Source organism: Zonotrichia leucophrys, chromosome 1A (genome assembly GCF_028769735.1).
Source record: "Zonotrichia leucophrys gambelii isolate GWCS_2022_RI chromosome 1A, RI_Zleu_2.0, whole genome shotgun sequence".
Lineage (NCBI taxonomy): Eukaryota > Metazoa > Chordata > Aves > Passeriformes > Passerellidae > Zonotrichia > Zonotrichia leucophrys.
This window is the reverse complement of record NC_088170.1, coordinates 57,493,546-57,510,665: the sequence shown is the minus strand read 5'-3', so window position 1 is coordinate 57,510,665 and position 17,120 is coordinate 57,493,546. Positions and strand designations below refer to the sequence as shown.

General features: G+C 41.8%; 1 protein-coding gene across 1 annotated transcript in view; it reads left to right on the top strand.

Moving 5' to 3' along the window:
• The window catches only part of SLC2A13 (solute carrier family 2 member 13), a 146,384-nt gene extending 129,578 nt beyond the window's left edge, over positions 1-16,806 (top strand). The window contains exons 8-10 of the mRNA XM_064702818.1: positions 8,900-9,021; positions 9,142-9,294; positions 10,418-16,806. Of these exons, the coding sequence (XP_064558888.1) occupies positions 8,900-9,021; positions 9,142-9,294; positions 10,418-10,644 (502 nt within the window). The 3' untranslated portion in view covers positions 10,645-16,806. The remainder of the gene's footprint in view (positions 1-8,899; positions 9,022-9,141; positions 9,295-10,417) is intronic.
• Positions 16,807-17,120: the final 314 nt, after the last annotated feature.

Sequence of the window (17,120 nt, the reverse complement as noted above, 5' to 3'; positions counted from 1 at the left end):
GCATTTTGATCAGCTTTTAATTGGAATCCTGTCCATTAAAATTCTGTACTTATGACTAGGTATTTGTTAAATGAACAGTTGATTATGTTTCATAGTTGCATGACCTCTCACAAGTTCCTGTGCTATTAATATAACATTTGAATTATTTATGATTACAAAATCATACAATTTAATTATTACTAATTAATTCTAATTTTTGCTGGGGTTAACCAAGTGTGTCCAGTCAGAATCAGAATTAGAACTAGGAAAGGACACTGCAGAGCACAGAGACATCAGATGTTTCTGGACACTTTTTGTGACCATCTAATACTTTGGAAGAGGAGGAGAAAGCTTGGGAAGAAAAACAAGTCAATCTCTGTATAATGCAATGAAAGTAATTTTGTCTCCTATAACAAAAATCTGGTGTGTATTTATTTCTGCTCCAGTTTTTGAGAGCACTGTCAGCTGCTGTGAGATCTGAAATGGTTGGGCTTTAACACTGGGTAAACATGATTCTGCATTTTCCTGGTTTGAGTCCATTTCCCAAGGTAAGCAGTGCACTAAAGATGATGGGGAAGCCTGTTGGACAGAGTTCTGGCAGTAGCAGATTTGTCTCTCTCCCCTCCTGGCAGATATGATGAAGAATGAAGCCTGAAACCCTTGGGGTGTGACAGCAGAGTGGGGAATTGTAGCTGACAGCTTGGAGGTAGCCACAGGGACTTGCAAGGTGCCTGGATAGGATAAAAGAAGTCTGAGGCAAATCCCAATCTGAGCAACTTTCACTGGGAGATGAGAGTTATCTAATCCCACCAAAGCTGCTTGCTCAGCCCCACAGGTGTCACCGTGATATTTTATGAAAAATCCGTTTGCCAGGATTTCTTCTCCTGGCAAGATGAGAAGCCTCAGCTTCTCCATGTTTCGCTGCTTTGGAATGTGATTTGGAGAATTGTTGACCCAGCATGTGAATTGTTTTTAATTAATGGCCAATCACAGCCAGCTCTGTCAAACTCTGAGGAGTCAGTCCTGAGCTTTCATTATCATTTCTTTGCTAGCCTTCTGTCTGTATCCTTTCTCTGTAGTTTAGTATAGGTTTAGGATGTCATTTTCATATCATATCATAAAATAAATCAGCCTTCTGAGAACTTGGAGTCAAATTCTCATCTCTCACCTCGTCTGGGGACCTCACAACACCACACTCAGGAGTGTCCACCTGGCACTGTCACACAGCTGAGTTTCTCCCTTTGGCAGCAGACACAACAACTGTGCTGTCCACACTTCAGAATCCACTGATAGGTGGTTACAAAAGTACTGAAATGTCCAGATCAGCAAACAGTTCAGAACCCCTTTGATGTGATTAATTTTGAGCAACTATTTCTCACGGGGAACAACTGGTTCTGTTTCCAGGCTGTTGCTCAGTCTACTCAGACTGAATAACAGCTCCAGCAGTCTATTTATCAGGCAAATTCAGAAGCATTTGAAAAGCTGGAATTTCTCAGCTTGTCAAAGTGTTTGAATTCAAACTTAAAGATTCTTACATAAATAAATAATAATATTTTAAAATTATGTTAATCTGTGATCAGGTAGCCAGGACAGAGGTAAACCAGAACAGAGTGCTAAGTCTTTTGCAGGTGTGTGTTTTGACAAGACTGAGAATCATGGAATCATTTAGATTGGAAAAGGCTCTTAAGATCATCAAGTAAAGGATAGATCCTGTAGCAGGGAGGGTCAGTGTGATAAAGACTTTTTCCGTCATATACAGATGCACCAGTCATCTACTGAGGTGCAATTTGCTTTCTCTGCTGTGAACTAAACTATTTTTCCAGGTTTTTGAAACACCTACTAGTATTTTTAGAACTCTTTGCCAGTTATAGCAAAAGGCATCAATAAGTGTCCCAAAACTCTGTATTTTATGCAATGAAGGTTAAGCAATGTCTAGCTAAATCCCATGAAGTTTTATGGCAAGAGATTTTCAAGTCTGTATCTGTTTGTTCTTTTCTGGTTGTCTGGGATTTTGGTTTTGTTTTTTTTTTGTTTTGTTTTGGTTTAGGGATTTTTAGGGTTTTTTTTTTGTTTTTCAGTTGCTGTCATCTGGTGTAAGAATCTTCATCTGTAAATTTTAGCTAACATCTGGTTTAATGGATGAATTATTTCTCTGTGTAAACTATAAAGTCAAAGTGATCAATGCAAACTTCTCCAGAGAGGTGTGGAGCTTCTGAGGCATAGACCACAGTAGCTATGGAACTGTGGGAAAGCTTAGAAATTATTGATTCTAACATTAGTCAGGTTTAAAGTAATCTGTCAGGTTGAGTTGCAGTTCACTTGATGCTTTAGACAGCGTCTTACCACGTGTATAAAAAAGGAGCAAGGATTTTTCCTTAAAGCAGAATATGCTGATTTATAGTGAAATTATTGCTCATGGTTTAACTGGTTTCTATGGGTTGTGCTAATGTGACTATTTTGGATGTACATGGGTGAGTTTGGGAGGCCACTTGATGGACAGGGTAGAGGTGGTTTCCAGAGCTCTCCTTAGTTATGTGTCTGACTACCACTGAGTTATTACACAGTTCATCTGGTACCTTGCTAAATTCTGCCCTCTAAGGTAGCTGGGGGTTTGTTCAGACAATTAAATATCTTTAGCACAAGAGGAGGGGCTTGAACTTATGAGAACTAATCCAAATGTTGAGATTCAGATTCTTCTACAGGATAAGTAATTGATTGTGGATAAATAATCTTAGTTGTTCCCAAGCATCATCCACCAAAACCTTCCTCCATCCAAACAGCAGCTACTCTAAATTATGTCTCTTTTTTGTCCCCTGTTATTTCCATGACAGACTTCAGATGAAAACATGATCAGTGAACTTGGCATAAATTTATATTCTTCAGTGGATTGCCATGATATGAAAGTCAGCACTCTACACAGGAGACCGTAAAAAATCAAATATATTTGTTTTACACTTGAGACTTAAATTGGCAAATTGTAGATTATCATCATCCTGATAACCCAGGCACAAAAGGCTGGCATAAGAGCAGTCCTTAAGTAGTTTTACTTGTGTTAGAACAAAGAACTGGGGGATTAGTGAAACTGTGAATTAACTATAAAATCTTTGTGCGCCATCAGCACCTGATGTCAAAGTCTATCTCAGAGCAGAATGTGTAATTTTGAAATATGCTTGTTCTAACAAGCATTTTACAGAGATGGACGATCACATTAATGTTTTTCTTCAAAAATAATTTCCTTTGTCTGATTTCATTTGAACTTTGACCTTTTAAGATTTTTGATCTAAATCCATTTAAGATGCTTCTGAAAGGCTTAAAAGACAATGAGAAGTCAGCAACTTTCATATTAAAAATATATTAACTGTTTACAATGAAACAATTAATCCAAGCAAAACCTGCATCTTTAGGGCTAGACAGTCCTCATTGCACAGCAAAGCAAAAATTAATGAATATTTGAGAAGAAAATCAAATTGGTGTCTGTCTTGTGCTGTGTCTTGCCCAGCCATTTCTCACACTGGGGTTTTCAGTGTTGTGCTTCAGAATTATTGCACAGCCAAAATTGCTCAGGTATTACAAAAATTTACAATGATCATCAAGGGAAGTGGTTTTTATCCTGTTTCATCCTCCTGTAATTACCAATAATATTTTAGATTCCCCACACTGGCTCTTTTCTTACCTTTTTTTATGTACCACAGGAAGGTAATTTAAGGAGATGGGGAGCAAAGCTTTAGTTCTTTTGAGCTTCAGACCATATCTGATAGAAAGTGGATTCTGTGATTTTGAAACTGACCACATAATGCTTGTAATTTGAAAATCTACCAATCTCATCTATTTTCAGTCAGTTGAATTTTTTGCATCAACTGTTGGTAGTTCAGGCTTTCGTTAATTAGAACTGATGTACATCTCAAGTAGCCTGCAGAAAACATTTAGCTGAAAAAAAATCACAGTAAAGGTTTTCAGTGTAGCATTTTCATGTTTTTGGTCTGGCAGTAGTTTCAGAGGCTATGATGTGGTGTGTCCTCACTGGCTGTACCAATGTGACTGTTGCCCAGCATGTTGGTACATACAAACTCTGCACCAGGACGTGACTGCATCATTTCTCTTGTACATTTACAGGGAATTGCCTGGGTGGTCACTCAAAGTGTCACAGTCAGCAGTTCAATGGCCAAGTGGCACCAGTGACAAGTGGCACTCTTCAGGGGTCAGCACTGGAGCTGGTGCTGTTTAGGATCTTTGCTGATGACAGAGACAGTGGGATTGAGTGTGCCCTCACCTGTTTGCACCAAGCTCTGTGCTGCTGTGAGCATGCTGGAGGGAAGGGATGCCATCCAGAGGGGCCTGCACAGGCCTGACAGCTGGGCCCATGGGAACCTTCTAGAGCCATTGAATCATCAAGGTTGGAAGAACCCTTTAAGATCAAGTCTGACCAGCCCAGAACTACCCTTGTAACCATTAGAACACATCAGCCTCTTAAACATCTCCAGGGATGGTGACTCCAACACTCTCTGGACAACCCATTCCAATGCCTGAGCACTCTAACAGGGAAAAAATTACTTCTACAATCTAACCTTAATCTCCCCTGACTCAGCTTAAGGCCATTTCCCCTGGGCCTCTTACTTCAGTCACTGTAGAGGAGTCCAGCCCTCATCTAATTGCAATCTCTTTTTGGGTAGCTGGAGACAGCAATGAGATGCCCCCTGGCGCTCCTCAAGACTGAACAAACCCAGCTCCCTCAACCATTACTCATAAGATCTGTTTCCTAAACCATTCATGACCCTTGTTGCCCTTGGCTGGATGCAGTGAGGTGTGGCCTCAAAGTCAGGTGTCCGGCTGGCAGGAGGGCGGCCAACACCCAGCTGCAATGTGTGAGCACCCCTCGGTGTCAGAAGGCTTCAGGCTGCGCTCACAGCGGACGGAATCGCTGCTGGCCAACGAGAGTAAAGAGTCCGGACACTCACTGGGGACTTGTCAGATTTATTGTAGAACCCAGGAATGACAGACACCCAGGTGTTGAATCTAACGTATCTACCAGCGAGTGCCCCCAACAAAAGGTGCAACAGGGTTGTAAAGGGGAGGAGGGATCTCAGGGAGGGGTTTACAGAGGACCACTAGGGGAAGGTAGGGGAGTGAACTTAGGATAACTGACATGAGGAAAAACCCAGTAGAAACAATGTAAAGGAGGGGCCCCAGAGCCACAGCCAATCAAGTCTCCCTAAGCACAGAAGATTCTGGCAGGAATATGTGAATTTGTTCTCCCCCCTGGGCCCTGTCAATCACTCCCCCTGCTCTGGAGGAGTGGGGAGTGATTGACAGGGCCCAGGGAGGAGAACAAATTCACATATAAGGAAACACAGGGGAGGGGAAATCATATAACCGCAAGGATTGACATAACTGTGGCGGGAGTAACCAAGGTAACCAAATGACAGACAATACCATGGTGGGAGTTGCCATGGGAACATAATAACTGACAAAGCTAAGGCAGGAAAAACTGGGAGGGCAGAACCATTACAGAAAATGGGGGAGCAATACAGAAAATGGGGGAGCAATTAAACAAACTAACAGAACACATTGCAACAGCTGGACATGCTCCAGCACCTCAATGCCCTCTTTAAAGTGATCCCAGCACTGAACACAGGATTCAAGGTGCACTACAGTGCTGGGTATAGTGGGGTGATAACTGCCCTGCTCCTGCTGGCCACAGTATTCCTGACCCCAGTATTCAAGATGCCATTGGCCTTCTTGGCCACCATCAACAGGGATGTTACCAGGCTGTGGAAGAGGCTGCCCAGAGAAACCGTGCATGCCCCATCCCTGGAAGTGTTCAGGGAACACTTCAGATAGGGCACAGAGTAACCTGGTCTAGTGAAAGGTGTCCCTGCCCAGGGAAGGTGCAGGTTGGAACTTGATGATCTTTCAGGTCCCTTTCAGATCACACCATTCTATGATTCTTTGATTTTCTTCTGTATTTCAGTTTATGAAGGGATGGGTAGCTGCTCCTCTGCTTCCATCATATATGCTCCCTTCATGTTGGATAAAATTCAAAATTTTCTCTGGTAATAAACTGTATGCTAATTATAAGTATGTTCTTCAGCAAAATAATAGGTCCTATATAAACAATGGTGCAATAGTAGAATTATCACAGTAATAGAGCTTGAACAAATCTCCAGCCTTGAAGTGTTATTTTTTTTAACATTCCCAGCACTGCAAGATGCCAGCAAATGCAGATGTCTTTGCCTTTACTATGTGTACCATGCTGGTTTACAACTGAAGGATAAGCAAAGCACAGTTTATTACTGCCATGTTTCTATTTAATCTGGTCTCAAGTGCTGTTTTTCCCATTTCATTGCACTGAATCTGCTTTTTTAGCAACACAATTTCCTCTCTGTTAGGGGCAGACAGTGGAGAATAGATGAGTAGCTCAGTCACAGGAGGCTTTGGAGACATCTGGTTTTCCCTTGTATCATTTGTGTTCCAATCTGTCAGAAGCAGGACACAACTGGGGAAAGATGGCAGGGGAAGGAAACACACTGATCTGCCTGCAGTGGTGTCTGTGTGAATCAGCATGTTGGTTTGTGCTCATGGAGGTGGATGCAGGATAATAAGCCAAGTATGTCTTTGTTTACAGTTTTGTTTGAGAGAAACCTCTCTGCAGAGCTGCCAATCTGGGCAGAATGGAGAAATTCATCTCAGCATCAAGATGCTTAAAAGTGCTCATCAACTTGTATTCATTACAAACACCTGCAAATGAAATTTGTGTAACAGCAAAAGAAGCAGAAGTGATGATGTTGCAGCAGTGTGAAACTGAGCACTCCTGTGTCTGCAGTGGGCCAGTCTGCGCCCAGGCACAGAGGATGTGTCTTGGGGAGGGAGTTCAGCTGATCTGTTTTCTGTGCTTTCCACCTCAGGAGTGAAAACGAATCAATGCCCTGGATAAGATGGCCTTTCCAGGGGAACTCAGCAGGGCAGAGCTGTGGAAGGGTGGGAAGGTGCACTGGCAGCACTGGCTGCATTGCCAACCCCAAACTAAGGGCTCAGCATTTCTCCACTTGATCAGGTGATGCTCCAGTGCAAAGTGGAACTGTAAATCTTACAGGTTACTGCCATTAAGAAAGCATTAGGGTTTTACCAAGTATTGGAATATGATCCCAGTATTACCACGAAGATTTGGCCTGGGCTCGTCTGACCCTTGCTGCTGGGCCAAAGGCAGCAACTGTGGTATTTCACCTCAGAGACACCTTTGGCTGGCTGGAGGTTGCAGCTGGGCACTGAAACAAACCCAGGCTTGTAGAAACCCAGTTTACCTCAGGTGGGAAGGCTTCAGGCAATGGTGGAGAGAAAAAGGGAGCAGATTCCGTCGGAGGGTTTATATCCAGAGTTTATTCCATGGTCACAGAATGTCTGAATCCTGGTAACAGCTCCAACAGAACACCAAGCACATGGTCCTGGCTGAATTTAAGCCCAGGGACAGGTGAGCACCAACCAGGTGGGAGGAGGAGGGTCTCAGGGGACAAGGGACACCTGGACAGGCCAATGACCCCCAGGCCTGAAGGGCATCCTTTGAACTTGACCAACCACACAAGGCCTTGCTGGAATGTTAAGCCTGATTGACAGAACTCACTCAGCAAGGGGGCGAGGGGGAGGGCGAAGGGAGAGGTATTGCCACACCTGGGAAGGGACTGGGAAGTCTAAACTAGGAAATTGCAACACACTGCAACAACCAAGGTTTCAGACACGCATTTTTCCAGTATTTGTAGTGTTAACCTCTCTCTTTTAAATATTTTGGAGCTTTGGATTTCCAGCTGTCCTGAAATTGGGTCTGCGACTTCACCATGATATCCTGCTTTAAATGTTGTCCTTTCATCAATGATGACAAAGGGAAGATTTCTTCCCCAGGAGTGCTGGGGGGATGCCCATCCCCAATCTGCTTGGCACATTGCTGCTCAACTCTGAAGTATTGCAGGGTGCCTGTTACACCACCATCCACAACTTGTTGCCCACCTATTGCCTGTTGCAGGCATCTTCATTCTGGTTTCCCTACTGTCAAGAGGGTCACATACTTCACATAAGTGCTCAACTGATCTGGAAATCATAACTCAGGCAGATATTCAGTTCTCTGTAATTTCTTCTTTGCATATGAAAGAGTAGTGTCTCTTTAAGTCCTCTGTTCCAAAAGTATGGGGTTTTTAATCTCTAGCAATTGAAGTGGTGGCAGCTGAAAAGTTTCACTAGTTACATTTATGAGTTACTCTTTTAAACAAATGTTAATTTAAAAAAAATTTAAACAAAAATAAAGTTGTGAGTATGCTGTTAAAATATTGTTGACAGTCAGAAGGAAATACCTGATCTTATACCTGTTCCTTGAAATATGGAATTCCCACATGGTCCTTGGAATGGAGACGTATTTTCTTTTAGTAGCTAATTACAAGCACTACGTTCTCTTAAACTGTTTCACTGTGTGGGAAGGAAAATACACACCTCTTTTCTTTATAGCTTCACTTGACCTTGGCATCCTCCACAGACATGGCTGATTACTCCTGAAGTGTGCCACATGTAGTTGGTTGAGCAGTGATGTAAGGACTAACTTCCATCTGACCTTAAATCCTTGTGTGCAACATCTTTATCTCAAATCCTGCTGCTGCAGTTCATTTTGCACTGTGTGATATTCCTGTGAATTGGTCTTGATGGCTTTGGTATCATCATTTTTTGTAGTAATGACTGGTTGTTTGAAGGACATCTGTAAATAGGTAAGTGTTTAAACTCAGGGATGTTCTGCTGATTACTCTTCCTAAGACCAGGCTTGAGAAAAAACTACGTTTCTTGAACCTTGCTCAAAGACCTTGTACATTACTTGCCGTGTTTATATTGCAATGTCAACTAGTGCCCTGAAAATTCTTTAATAAAAAGGAGTTTTGTTGATTTTCAGGTGTTCAAATGAATCCATATTCAAAAAGGAAGATTTATTTTGGGCATACAATTTCTGCCCCACTCCGTACTCTTGGACAGCACTTCTGGGCCTTATTTTGTATTTGGTTTTCTTTGCACCTGGTAAGAAAATACTTGGTTTTGCATATAAGTTTAAAATGTCAAATAGTGAAGCTGCATGACAAATTTATTTTTGAGTCCAGCCATTAAAGTCAGATTGATCTTTTTATTCCTGATTCTTAGGGATGGGTCCTATGCCCTGGACTGTCAATTCTGAAATTTATCCACTTTGGGCCAGAAGCACAGGAAATGCATGTTCTTCTGGAGTCAACTGGGTTTTCAATGTGCTCGTGTCACTGACATTTCTGCATACAGCTGAATACCTGACATACTATGGTAAGTCACAGTTCTGTCCATGTCTGCAGCACTGCCATTGGCACAGAGATTTTCTCTGGATTCTGGGTCCCTCCACTGGTTTTGCTGTGAAGTGTCAAAGCAGTGTTCTCAACCCACTGTGGTTTCATGACTACAGATCTGCTTGGAACATGGAGATTGGTCTGGGTTTCATAAGAAGCATTTATTTTTGTCCTTAACTGAGAACCCAGATAGTTGATTAAAACAGAGAAGGTGGAAAAAAACCACTTTTGATTTAGTGAAATAATGCTGACTCCCACTTAAGGTGACAGCATCTGCAGTTTTCCACTTTATGGTGACATCCAAGGCCAGTATCAGATGGTCCTTGCAGAAATGCAGCTGTTGATAAGTGCTGTCTGTGGGACCCTGTGGAGTGTTTGTCAGGTTACTGCTCAGCCACTCAGGTACAAGTCATTTAAATCACATTAATCTGCCAAGGAGCTGATGTGACCTTCACATCCCTACTAGTGCAGAGCCTTTCAGCTCTGCTTGTTATTCCTTTGAGCCATCAGTGTACCAACCTAAATGTTTGTTGGTCCTTTACTACCTGCTCTGCCCCTCTAGGTAGGGTGGATTGTGGGCAGGAACAAGCTCTTTCTCAATATTAATTGCCACCACAAAGCACTTTTAAATAATAATTAGGTGTGAAAGCCACAAACATTATTCTAATTCTGACTCATTTCTTCTGCTAGAGCTTTTGATTTTGAGGACTTCTCTTAATGTGTCCTTCACTGTCAAGACAAACTAAGAAAGCTCTTTCCTTTCACATCTGCTTTTTTTTTTTTTTTTAATTTGGGCATGTGATTGTCTAATTGCTGTTTATTTTAAGAGCAGAGTGACTTGCCCAGAAAGGATGTGAATAATCTTTCACATGAATTGGAATTGCCTTTGTCAGTTTACTCTGATGAGGAATGAGGCAGTAAAGAGTCCTTCTCCTACACCCACAGCTCATTGTTGTAACTCTGCCTCTCCAGCCTTTGCTTTCTCACTCTGCTGTGTAAAAGCAAAGTGTGCTGTGCCTGCTGCTTCTGCCCCTCCCCTGCCCTGGCACAGAGGCGGGGTGGGGACCTCTGTACCTGACTGTGACAATGGTTTCACATTGCAGGAGCCTTCTTCCTCTACGCAGGCTTTGCTGCCTTGGGACTGGTTTTCATCTATGGCTGCCTTCCTGAGACTAAAGGGAAAAAACTGGAGGAAATTGAATCTCTGTTTGAAAACAGGCTATGTACATGTGGTATGTCAGATTCTGATGAAGGGAGGTACATCGAGTATATTCGGGTGAAGGGAAGTAATTACCATCTTTCTGACAATGATGCTTCTGATGTGGAATAATTTTCAGCTGCTGATGTATTTAATCATTTAAAAGCCTTCTGGGGGAAAAGCAGCTCTCTGATGACCTCACTGCCCTGCTTCTGGTCTGGTTCTCCTTTCTACTGTGTATTTTAAAATGCCTTCATGTTCAAAAATGCTCCATTTAGGAGGAAATTCAATATGCTAGCGTTTTCTTGATAACTGAAAGCAATGGCTTCCAAAAGAAATTGAATTCCACAGTTATGTGACTTTACCAAGTGTGTGTGACACTGCTCCATCCCCAGAGGTTTAGTAGGGTGCACTGTACCAGATGAATACAGAAGGCTATCCTAGATGGTCAGGAGCTGTCCTTATCTCCAATGCTGACAAAACCTAAAAAATCACTTGGCTGATAAGAAAGCAGCTGACAGCTGTTGGATCCCCATCCCATAGGAGCCAAGGAAGAAGCTCTGCTGTGCAGTATGACAAAGGATGAATGCATAAGCTGCTGTAATAGTGACCATTTAAAAGGTTTAACTGATTGGGAAAATACAAATACCTGCTGTATCCATCAGAGGGACATTTCCCAAATTTACCCAAAGAGAGAGAATTTCCCTATTTATTTAAGCTAGCAAGTAGAGAGCCATACTCACCTGGATGGGGGTTCTCTAGGGTGGTGTGTGCCTGTGCTACACCTGGTTATCCACCCACTGCTGCTCCTGAGTACATGCTGCAGTTGGGAGTTGATGTTTGTAAGAAAAACTGCCAAAATTGATTACTGACAGCAGGAAAACAGAGCTCAGTACGTGGCCACACGTACAATGTACTGGTATATATTGCTAGGTACAACATAGAGGCTTCATTTTAAAAAAAAATAAATGTTTGTTTTCCTTTTTAGCATGTGAGAATATTGGTTTGTGCCTAATTTTGAACCATTAAAATACCATTAGGTAAAAGAAAGAGAAGGAGGGGAGAGGGTTTGTGCTGCCCAATGCACAGTGGTCATCCCTCCTGCGCCTTTTGCTTGTGAATGATTATTGCCTTCAGTTTATCTCCATATGTGCCGACTAAATGACTCCCAGCACATTTTTCTTCAGATTTCCATAATCAATTGCTGTCTTGCTGGATCTAAAGAGAAATATTAGCCATGGGCAGAAGCCTGCATCTCATATTAATTGCCTTACCGAAGCATTGCAAGCTTGTCAAGAAAATGTCAGGCACAAAACTAACTTGGCTGCCTTTAGCATGGTAATGAAAATATGAATGGTATTTTATTCACCTGCTGTGATTGCTTGCCTTGGCAAATTGAATTTTATGCAGCTACATAAAAATATTATTTGTTTTTTTCTTTGTCCTGTCCTCACTGCTTTAAGTCTTCAAAGATATGAGTTTGAAAGCATCAACAATTCAAATTCTTATCTTTGGAACATTTGCTTCATGAAAGAATGTGGGAAAATTCCTCTGCCTGTGGGCTGACACCCATTTATTTGGTAAAAAATACATTTATTTTTCATTGTGTAAAGATTAAAGAAGTCATTAGGTTCATTAGCTTTTATAGATTTGGTTTATGGGTTTTTCTTGGGTTGAAAAATGTTTTTAATGTTGGGTTGCTATCAAAACCAAGCCTGGACTTTGGTTACTAAATTATTTTTATTGGATAACATGGGGTTTTGTTGTTGTAAAGAAGTCTGACATTATGTTATCTAATCTTCTGTGGGGGGAGTTCTTATTCTCCAATCATTGACCTTCAGGGATTGGGTGTATTTTGTGGGGATTTTTCTTTTTTTTTTTTTTCTTTTTTCTTAATCAGGGAAATATTTTTGGAAAGAAAACATTTTAAGGAATCCTCCTGTGACTTGATTGGAGCTAAAAGGGAAAAACATAGCAGACAGAGGGAATTTCAAATGAATCTTTGCAAAGAGCAGCTCGACCTTGCACGTCTCCTGTGTGGTGAGAGGGCTGGATTCTCATGCCTTCCATCTTGCCTCCCTTTTAAGCGCACAATATTTTTATGCTTGAAAGCACCAGCTGTAGAAAATGCTGAGATCTCCAGATCTGTCTATTGCAAATGCTGAGGTCCTCAGACCTCCCTACAAATGCCCCTGCTGTGGGATTTCTCCCTTTGGCTGTCACCTCTTAGAAGCCTTCACTGAAGGTGCAGTACCTGAAATGGGAAAATTAGATACTTGGCACAGAGAGAATAACAAAATGGTTTCAAGGAGAAATGAACTTATTTCTGAAACCAAAAAGTGGTGTTTGAAGACCCGAATAGGAAGCAGTTTTGTTACCTAGAGCAGTGTTTGAATAGGTGTGTAACAGCCAATCTGTGCTTACACAGTTTAAGTGGTTTAAGTGGGTATTTTCTGGCTTCTGGGGATGGGGACTTAGAGTTTTGACAGCCCCAAAAAGCACAAGCCCACATTCACCTTCACACCTGTGAACATTCCCTTGCTTGGGGTGTCTGGAGTGGGAGCCAGGTCCCAGTGCCAGCCCTGTGCCAGCGCTGACCTCTCTTGTGTCACAGGGAGAGGGAAGGTGCAGGGATTGGCCAGAACTGAAGTGAAATCCCTGGAAAGGTCACTGTCACGGGGTCAGCAGCCTCTTCTGTTTTGCAGGCAGTGCTGGGGCTTTTTAGCAGCAGAAGAACCATCCCTCTCTGCCAGCCTTGTTCCATGGACCTTCCCAAAGGGCGCTCGGTCGCGTACAGCGCTGGGCTCATTTTCTCAACACAAGAGAAAACAGTTAAACTTACTGAAAACACTTTCCTGAAGGTTTGTATCCCCTGTCCTTTCTCCCAAGACACAGCAATTGAAACATGCATTTATTCCTCACTGCTGCTGGCCATGAGGGTACAAAATACATTGGCTTCTTTATTGTCCCTCCCTGTTCTGTGCCTACAGAGAGCAGGGTTTAAAGTCTTCCTTTAAGGGTTTCTTCACACCAAGAAAGCATTCCATACCTTACAAACACTGAACCAAGCATCATGTGTATTAAAAATGAGATCAGATACTTCAAATTAATCTTATGCTGTAGGGTTTTATTTTTAGAATCTGTGACCATTTAGAGTTTATGAAGAAAATTAGAAATATGTTTCTATTTTGCAAATATTTTTTATATTTATGAGTATTTTAAGTTTTAAGAGATTTTTGCTAAAGGTAGACTTAGTAACATTCCAGATAAAAGAATAAAAATACAGTGTAACTGAGTAATTTCTTATTACAAAATTTCATTTATGAAGTAGCATAAATAATATGTCTAAGCACAATATTCTTTTATTGAAAGCTTTTTGCAGAAAATGTGAAATTGTTTCTTCACGAGGACTGCACACTTAATTCAGGTATTCTGTGCATCAGGAGTGTTAAAGTAATACTGCTGGTAGAGTTGGGCATGTTGATTATACACAACAATTTGAGATATTTTAATTCTGAATTATCCACCAACTCTCCATGTTGTGAGCTAACACTAGATATAAAAGAAACAAGTCTTGCTGCATTTTTAATATTTTAAAATTAATTTCATGGTAATTTGCCTTTAGTATTTTGTTCACCATGCTGAGTAATTTGAGATAATTTGGCACTTTTTTCTTCCCCTCGTCACTTTGTTGATCAAAATAATCTTTTAACAAGAGAACCAAACCTGTTTTGAAAATAGAGAGAGTAAAAGCAAGGCCCAGGAGCCATTTGGGGGCTGGAGTTCCATTGCTGTGTGGGCACCTTGGGTTGGTCTCTCTTGTGGACGTTTCCCTAGGAGGTGCAGTGACAACGCTGGCAGAAATGGTGGGGCAAGAAAGGGTGAATCACAAAGGACCATTGCTCCAACACAAACCAACACAACTCATTTAGGGATGGGTTGATAATGCCACATTTCACTTGTGTAGGAGTTAGGGTTGGGAGGGGAGAAGAAGGAAATGATGCACCAAAGGTACCACAAAGTCAAGTTTCAGTAGAGATGGGTGTTGTAGCCAGCAGGAGCAGTCTCTGCTTGTCTCCCTCATGGGGTGAGGGACTGTGCTTGGCCCTGTGGATAGGAATGGAGGGGCTGTCAGGAGGAGAAGCACTCTAGTGTTGCTCTCCCATGCCTGCTGGGAGGTGAGGACGTGGCAGTGGAATTGGCAAAGTTGTGCTTTTTTCCTTGGTGAAATCTCTTTTGCCATTCTTAGTCACTTGGGCTGAGCACTGGGGAGAAGTTTTGACCTTCAGGGGCTGCTGCAGGCCCGAAGCAAGGGTCTTGCCTTAGGCCATGCAGTCCCACAGGCATTCAGTGGGCAAGGGAAAGACAGACCCTGTACTTCTCCACTTCTTACCCAGCTTTCTACTTCTTGGTGATGCTCTTCTAACATGGTCATTTTGAAATTTAACTTGCACTGTTGGCTTTGTTGGATGAACATCACTACTGCAGAAGAGGCAGAATCTTTACAGCAGAGAATGATCTCGGGGTAGAAATCAAGGCAGAAGAGACGGTTCTGCAAAGCACTTTAAAGAGTAAGATATCTGTGCACTTTTATGTGAGAGAATGAAGCTAACCAAACCCATTCCTCTGCATTGGGAAGAGAATCAAGCTTTGTGTACCAGGCCAGAAGCAGATAATGCCACAATATGTGCTTTATGGCAAAATGTGTTTTTATTGCGGGTAACATTTACAGCTTACATGTAGCTGCTGCCTATAAAGTGACTCAATTGTTCTCTGGATTTTAACAAGTCATACTTTTGTGCAAAAATCTTAGTGGTTTTCTATCAATCTTCATCACCTTGTGTACAGTACAGTTAAGCATAATCCACAGTGGTCTAGATTGTGGCAGTGTTTCAAATGTCAGCACAGTAAAATTCTAGGTGAACATTGTTAAAGAAATATTGTTGTTTGTGATACTGGGGGTTAAAATTCCTCAAAGGCAACTATATATAGATTTTAAAAGTCTGAAAAAAAAAGGCAGTTCTTATCTATTTTGTGTATGTTTTCATATAGAGAAGGAGTTTTTTATGTGACAATAACCATCACTGTAGTGTTTTGTAAATGGATGTTAATAGTGTTGCAGAGTTCTGTATATGAGAATATACTTTAGCCACAATGACCTGTTAGTGTGAACCGTGGCATGTTTTTAATCTTACACCTCTCATCAGAGGTGCTCACTCGTTGGCTTCAGTAGAGTCACTCATGCCAGGGGAAGTTTGACAAGAGTCAGGCCTCAACAATACAGACTTCATCTAAATCCCTGCTTTTTCACATTGTCCCCAGACAGTATGTTACATGTGAATGATCTGGCACATGTAATTTTAAAGCTTCAACTCCAGTTCAGTTAATCTCCTTGATTTTGTTGAGAAAAATGTTGTCAGAATTTGCTTTGGCCTTCCATGACATTTATATAAATAAGGAGCATACTGATGAATTATGAATATTGTCCACCTATTTCTAAAGGAACCATCTGTTTCTGAAGCGTTAAAATAAAGGCAAATTTCTCTTGCTGCCTTAAACATTACACAGACTTTGGAGAGGACTGAATGTATGACCATCATCGTGACTTCTGCAGCAGAAACTTCACGGATGCTCAGCAGGTGTGAAACGAGGTGGTCTCATGGTGCTGGGTTACACTGCAGGCCCTGCCCAGAGCACGCCTGCCATCTGTTTGATTTCCAGTGTTCCAGCAGTCCCTGGGAAACTGATGGGATTATCCATGTGCTTGATATTCTCCATGTGCTCAGTGTCCTGCTGGTCCAGGACGTCCCTGGGAAGTGGCACGAGTCATGTCTCTGCTTTCCATTGTGAATCTCACTCCTCTGCAAAATGGTTAACTGGATCTGGGTGGGACAAATGCCATCTAGAATATCTGAGACATTACTGGGGACCAAGCTGATGGTAATAATTCCATGCTGAATAATGTGCACATGGTGCCATCAGGCACACTGTAATCCCTGGGCACGGGTTATGGTATTCAGTACAAAACAGGTTCTGGCAAAACAATTTGCTGGGTTGTCCAAGTAATTTCTTAACCATGTTGAAAATGTGCCATTTCCATTTCCAACCGGTCAAGCCTATAATGTATGAAAGTGTTGTACATTTTCTGAAACTTAAGTGATGTAAAATTATTTAATTGACTTATGATTGCTTTAATGAAGTTTTGTCTTTACATAAAAATAAATATCTTCAAAGAATTGTCAGTGCCAGAAGTGTAAATGAACAAAATAAAAGGTGAGATACTTAATTACAGAATTTTTGTCAAGGTTTCATTTGTTTGAGTATTCGGGTCACCTTTTAGAGTGGCAGCTTCACATTGCTCAGCAAAATGAGCTCAGATAGGCCATGGGTTTGCCTGAAATAAGGGAAGGGTAAGATTAGCTTTGGATATGATCTTAAGATGATGCTTTTCAAATCAGAGAATAATTCTGTAACACCAGGTAAGTGTCTCTTCCTTTCAGGAGGATTTGTGTGAAGGGCTGAATGCAGCTATGCAGAGCTGCCAACTGTCCCAATGTCCCACCATGGGTTTGCAATGTCCTCTGCCCAAACAGACTCATTTCCTTACA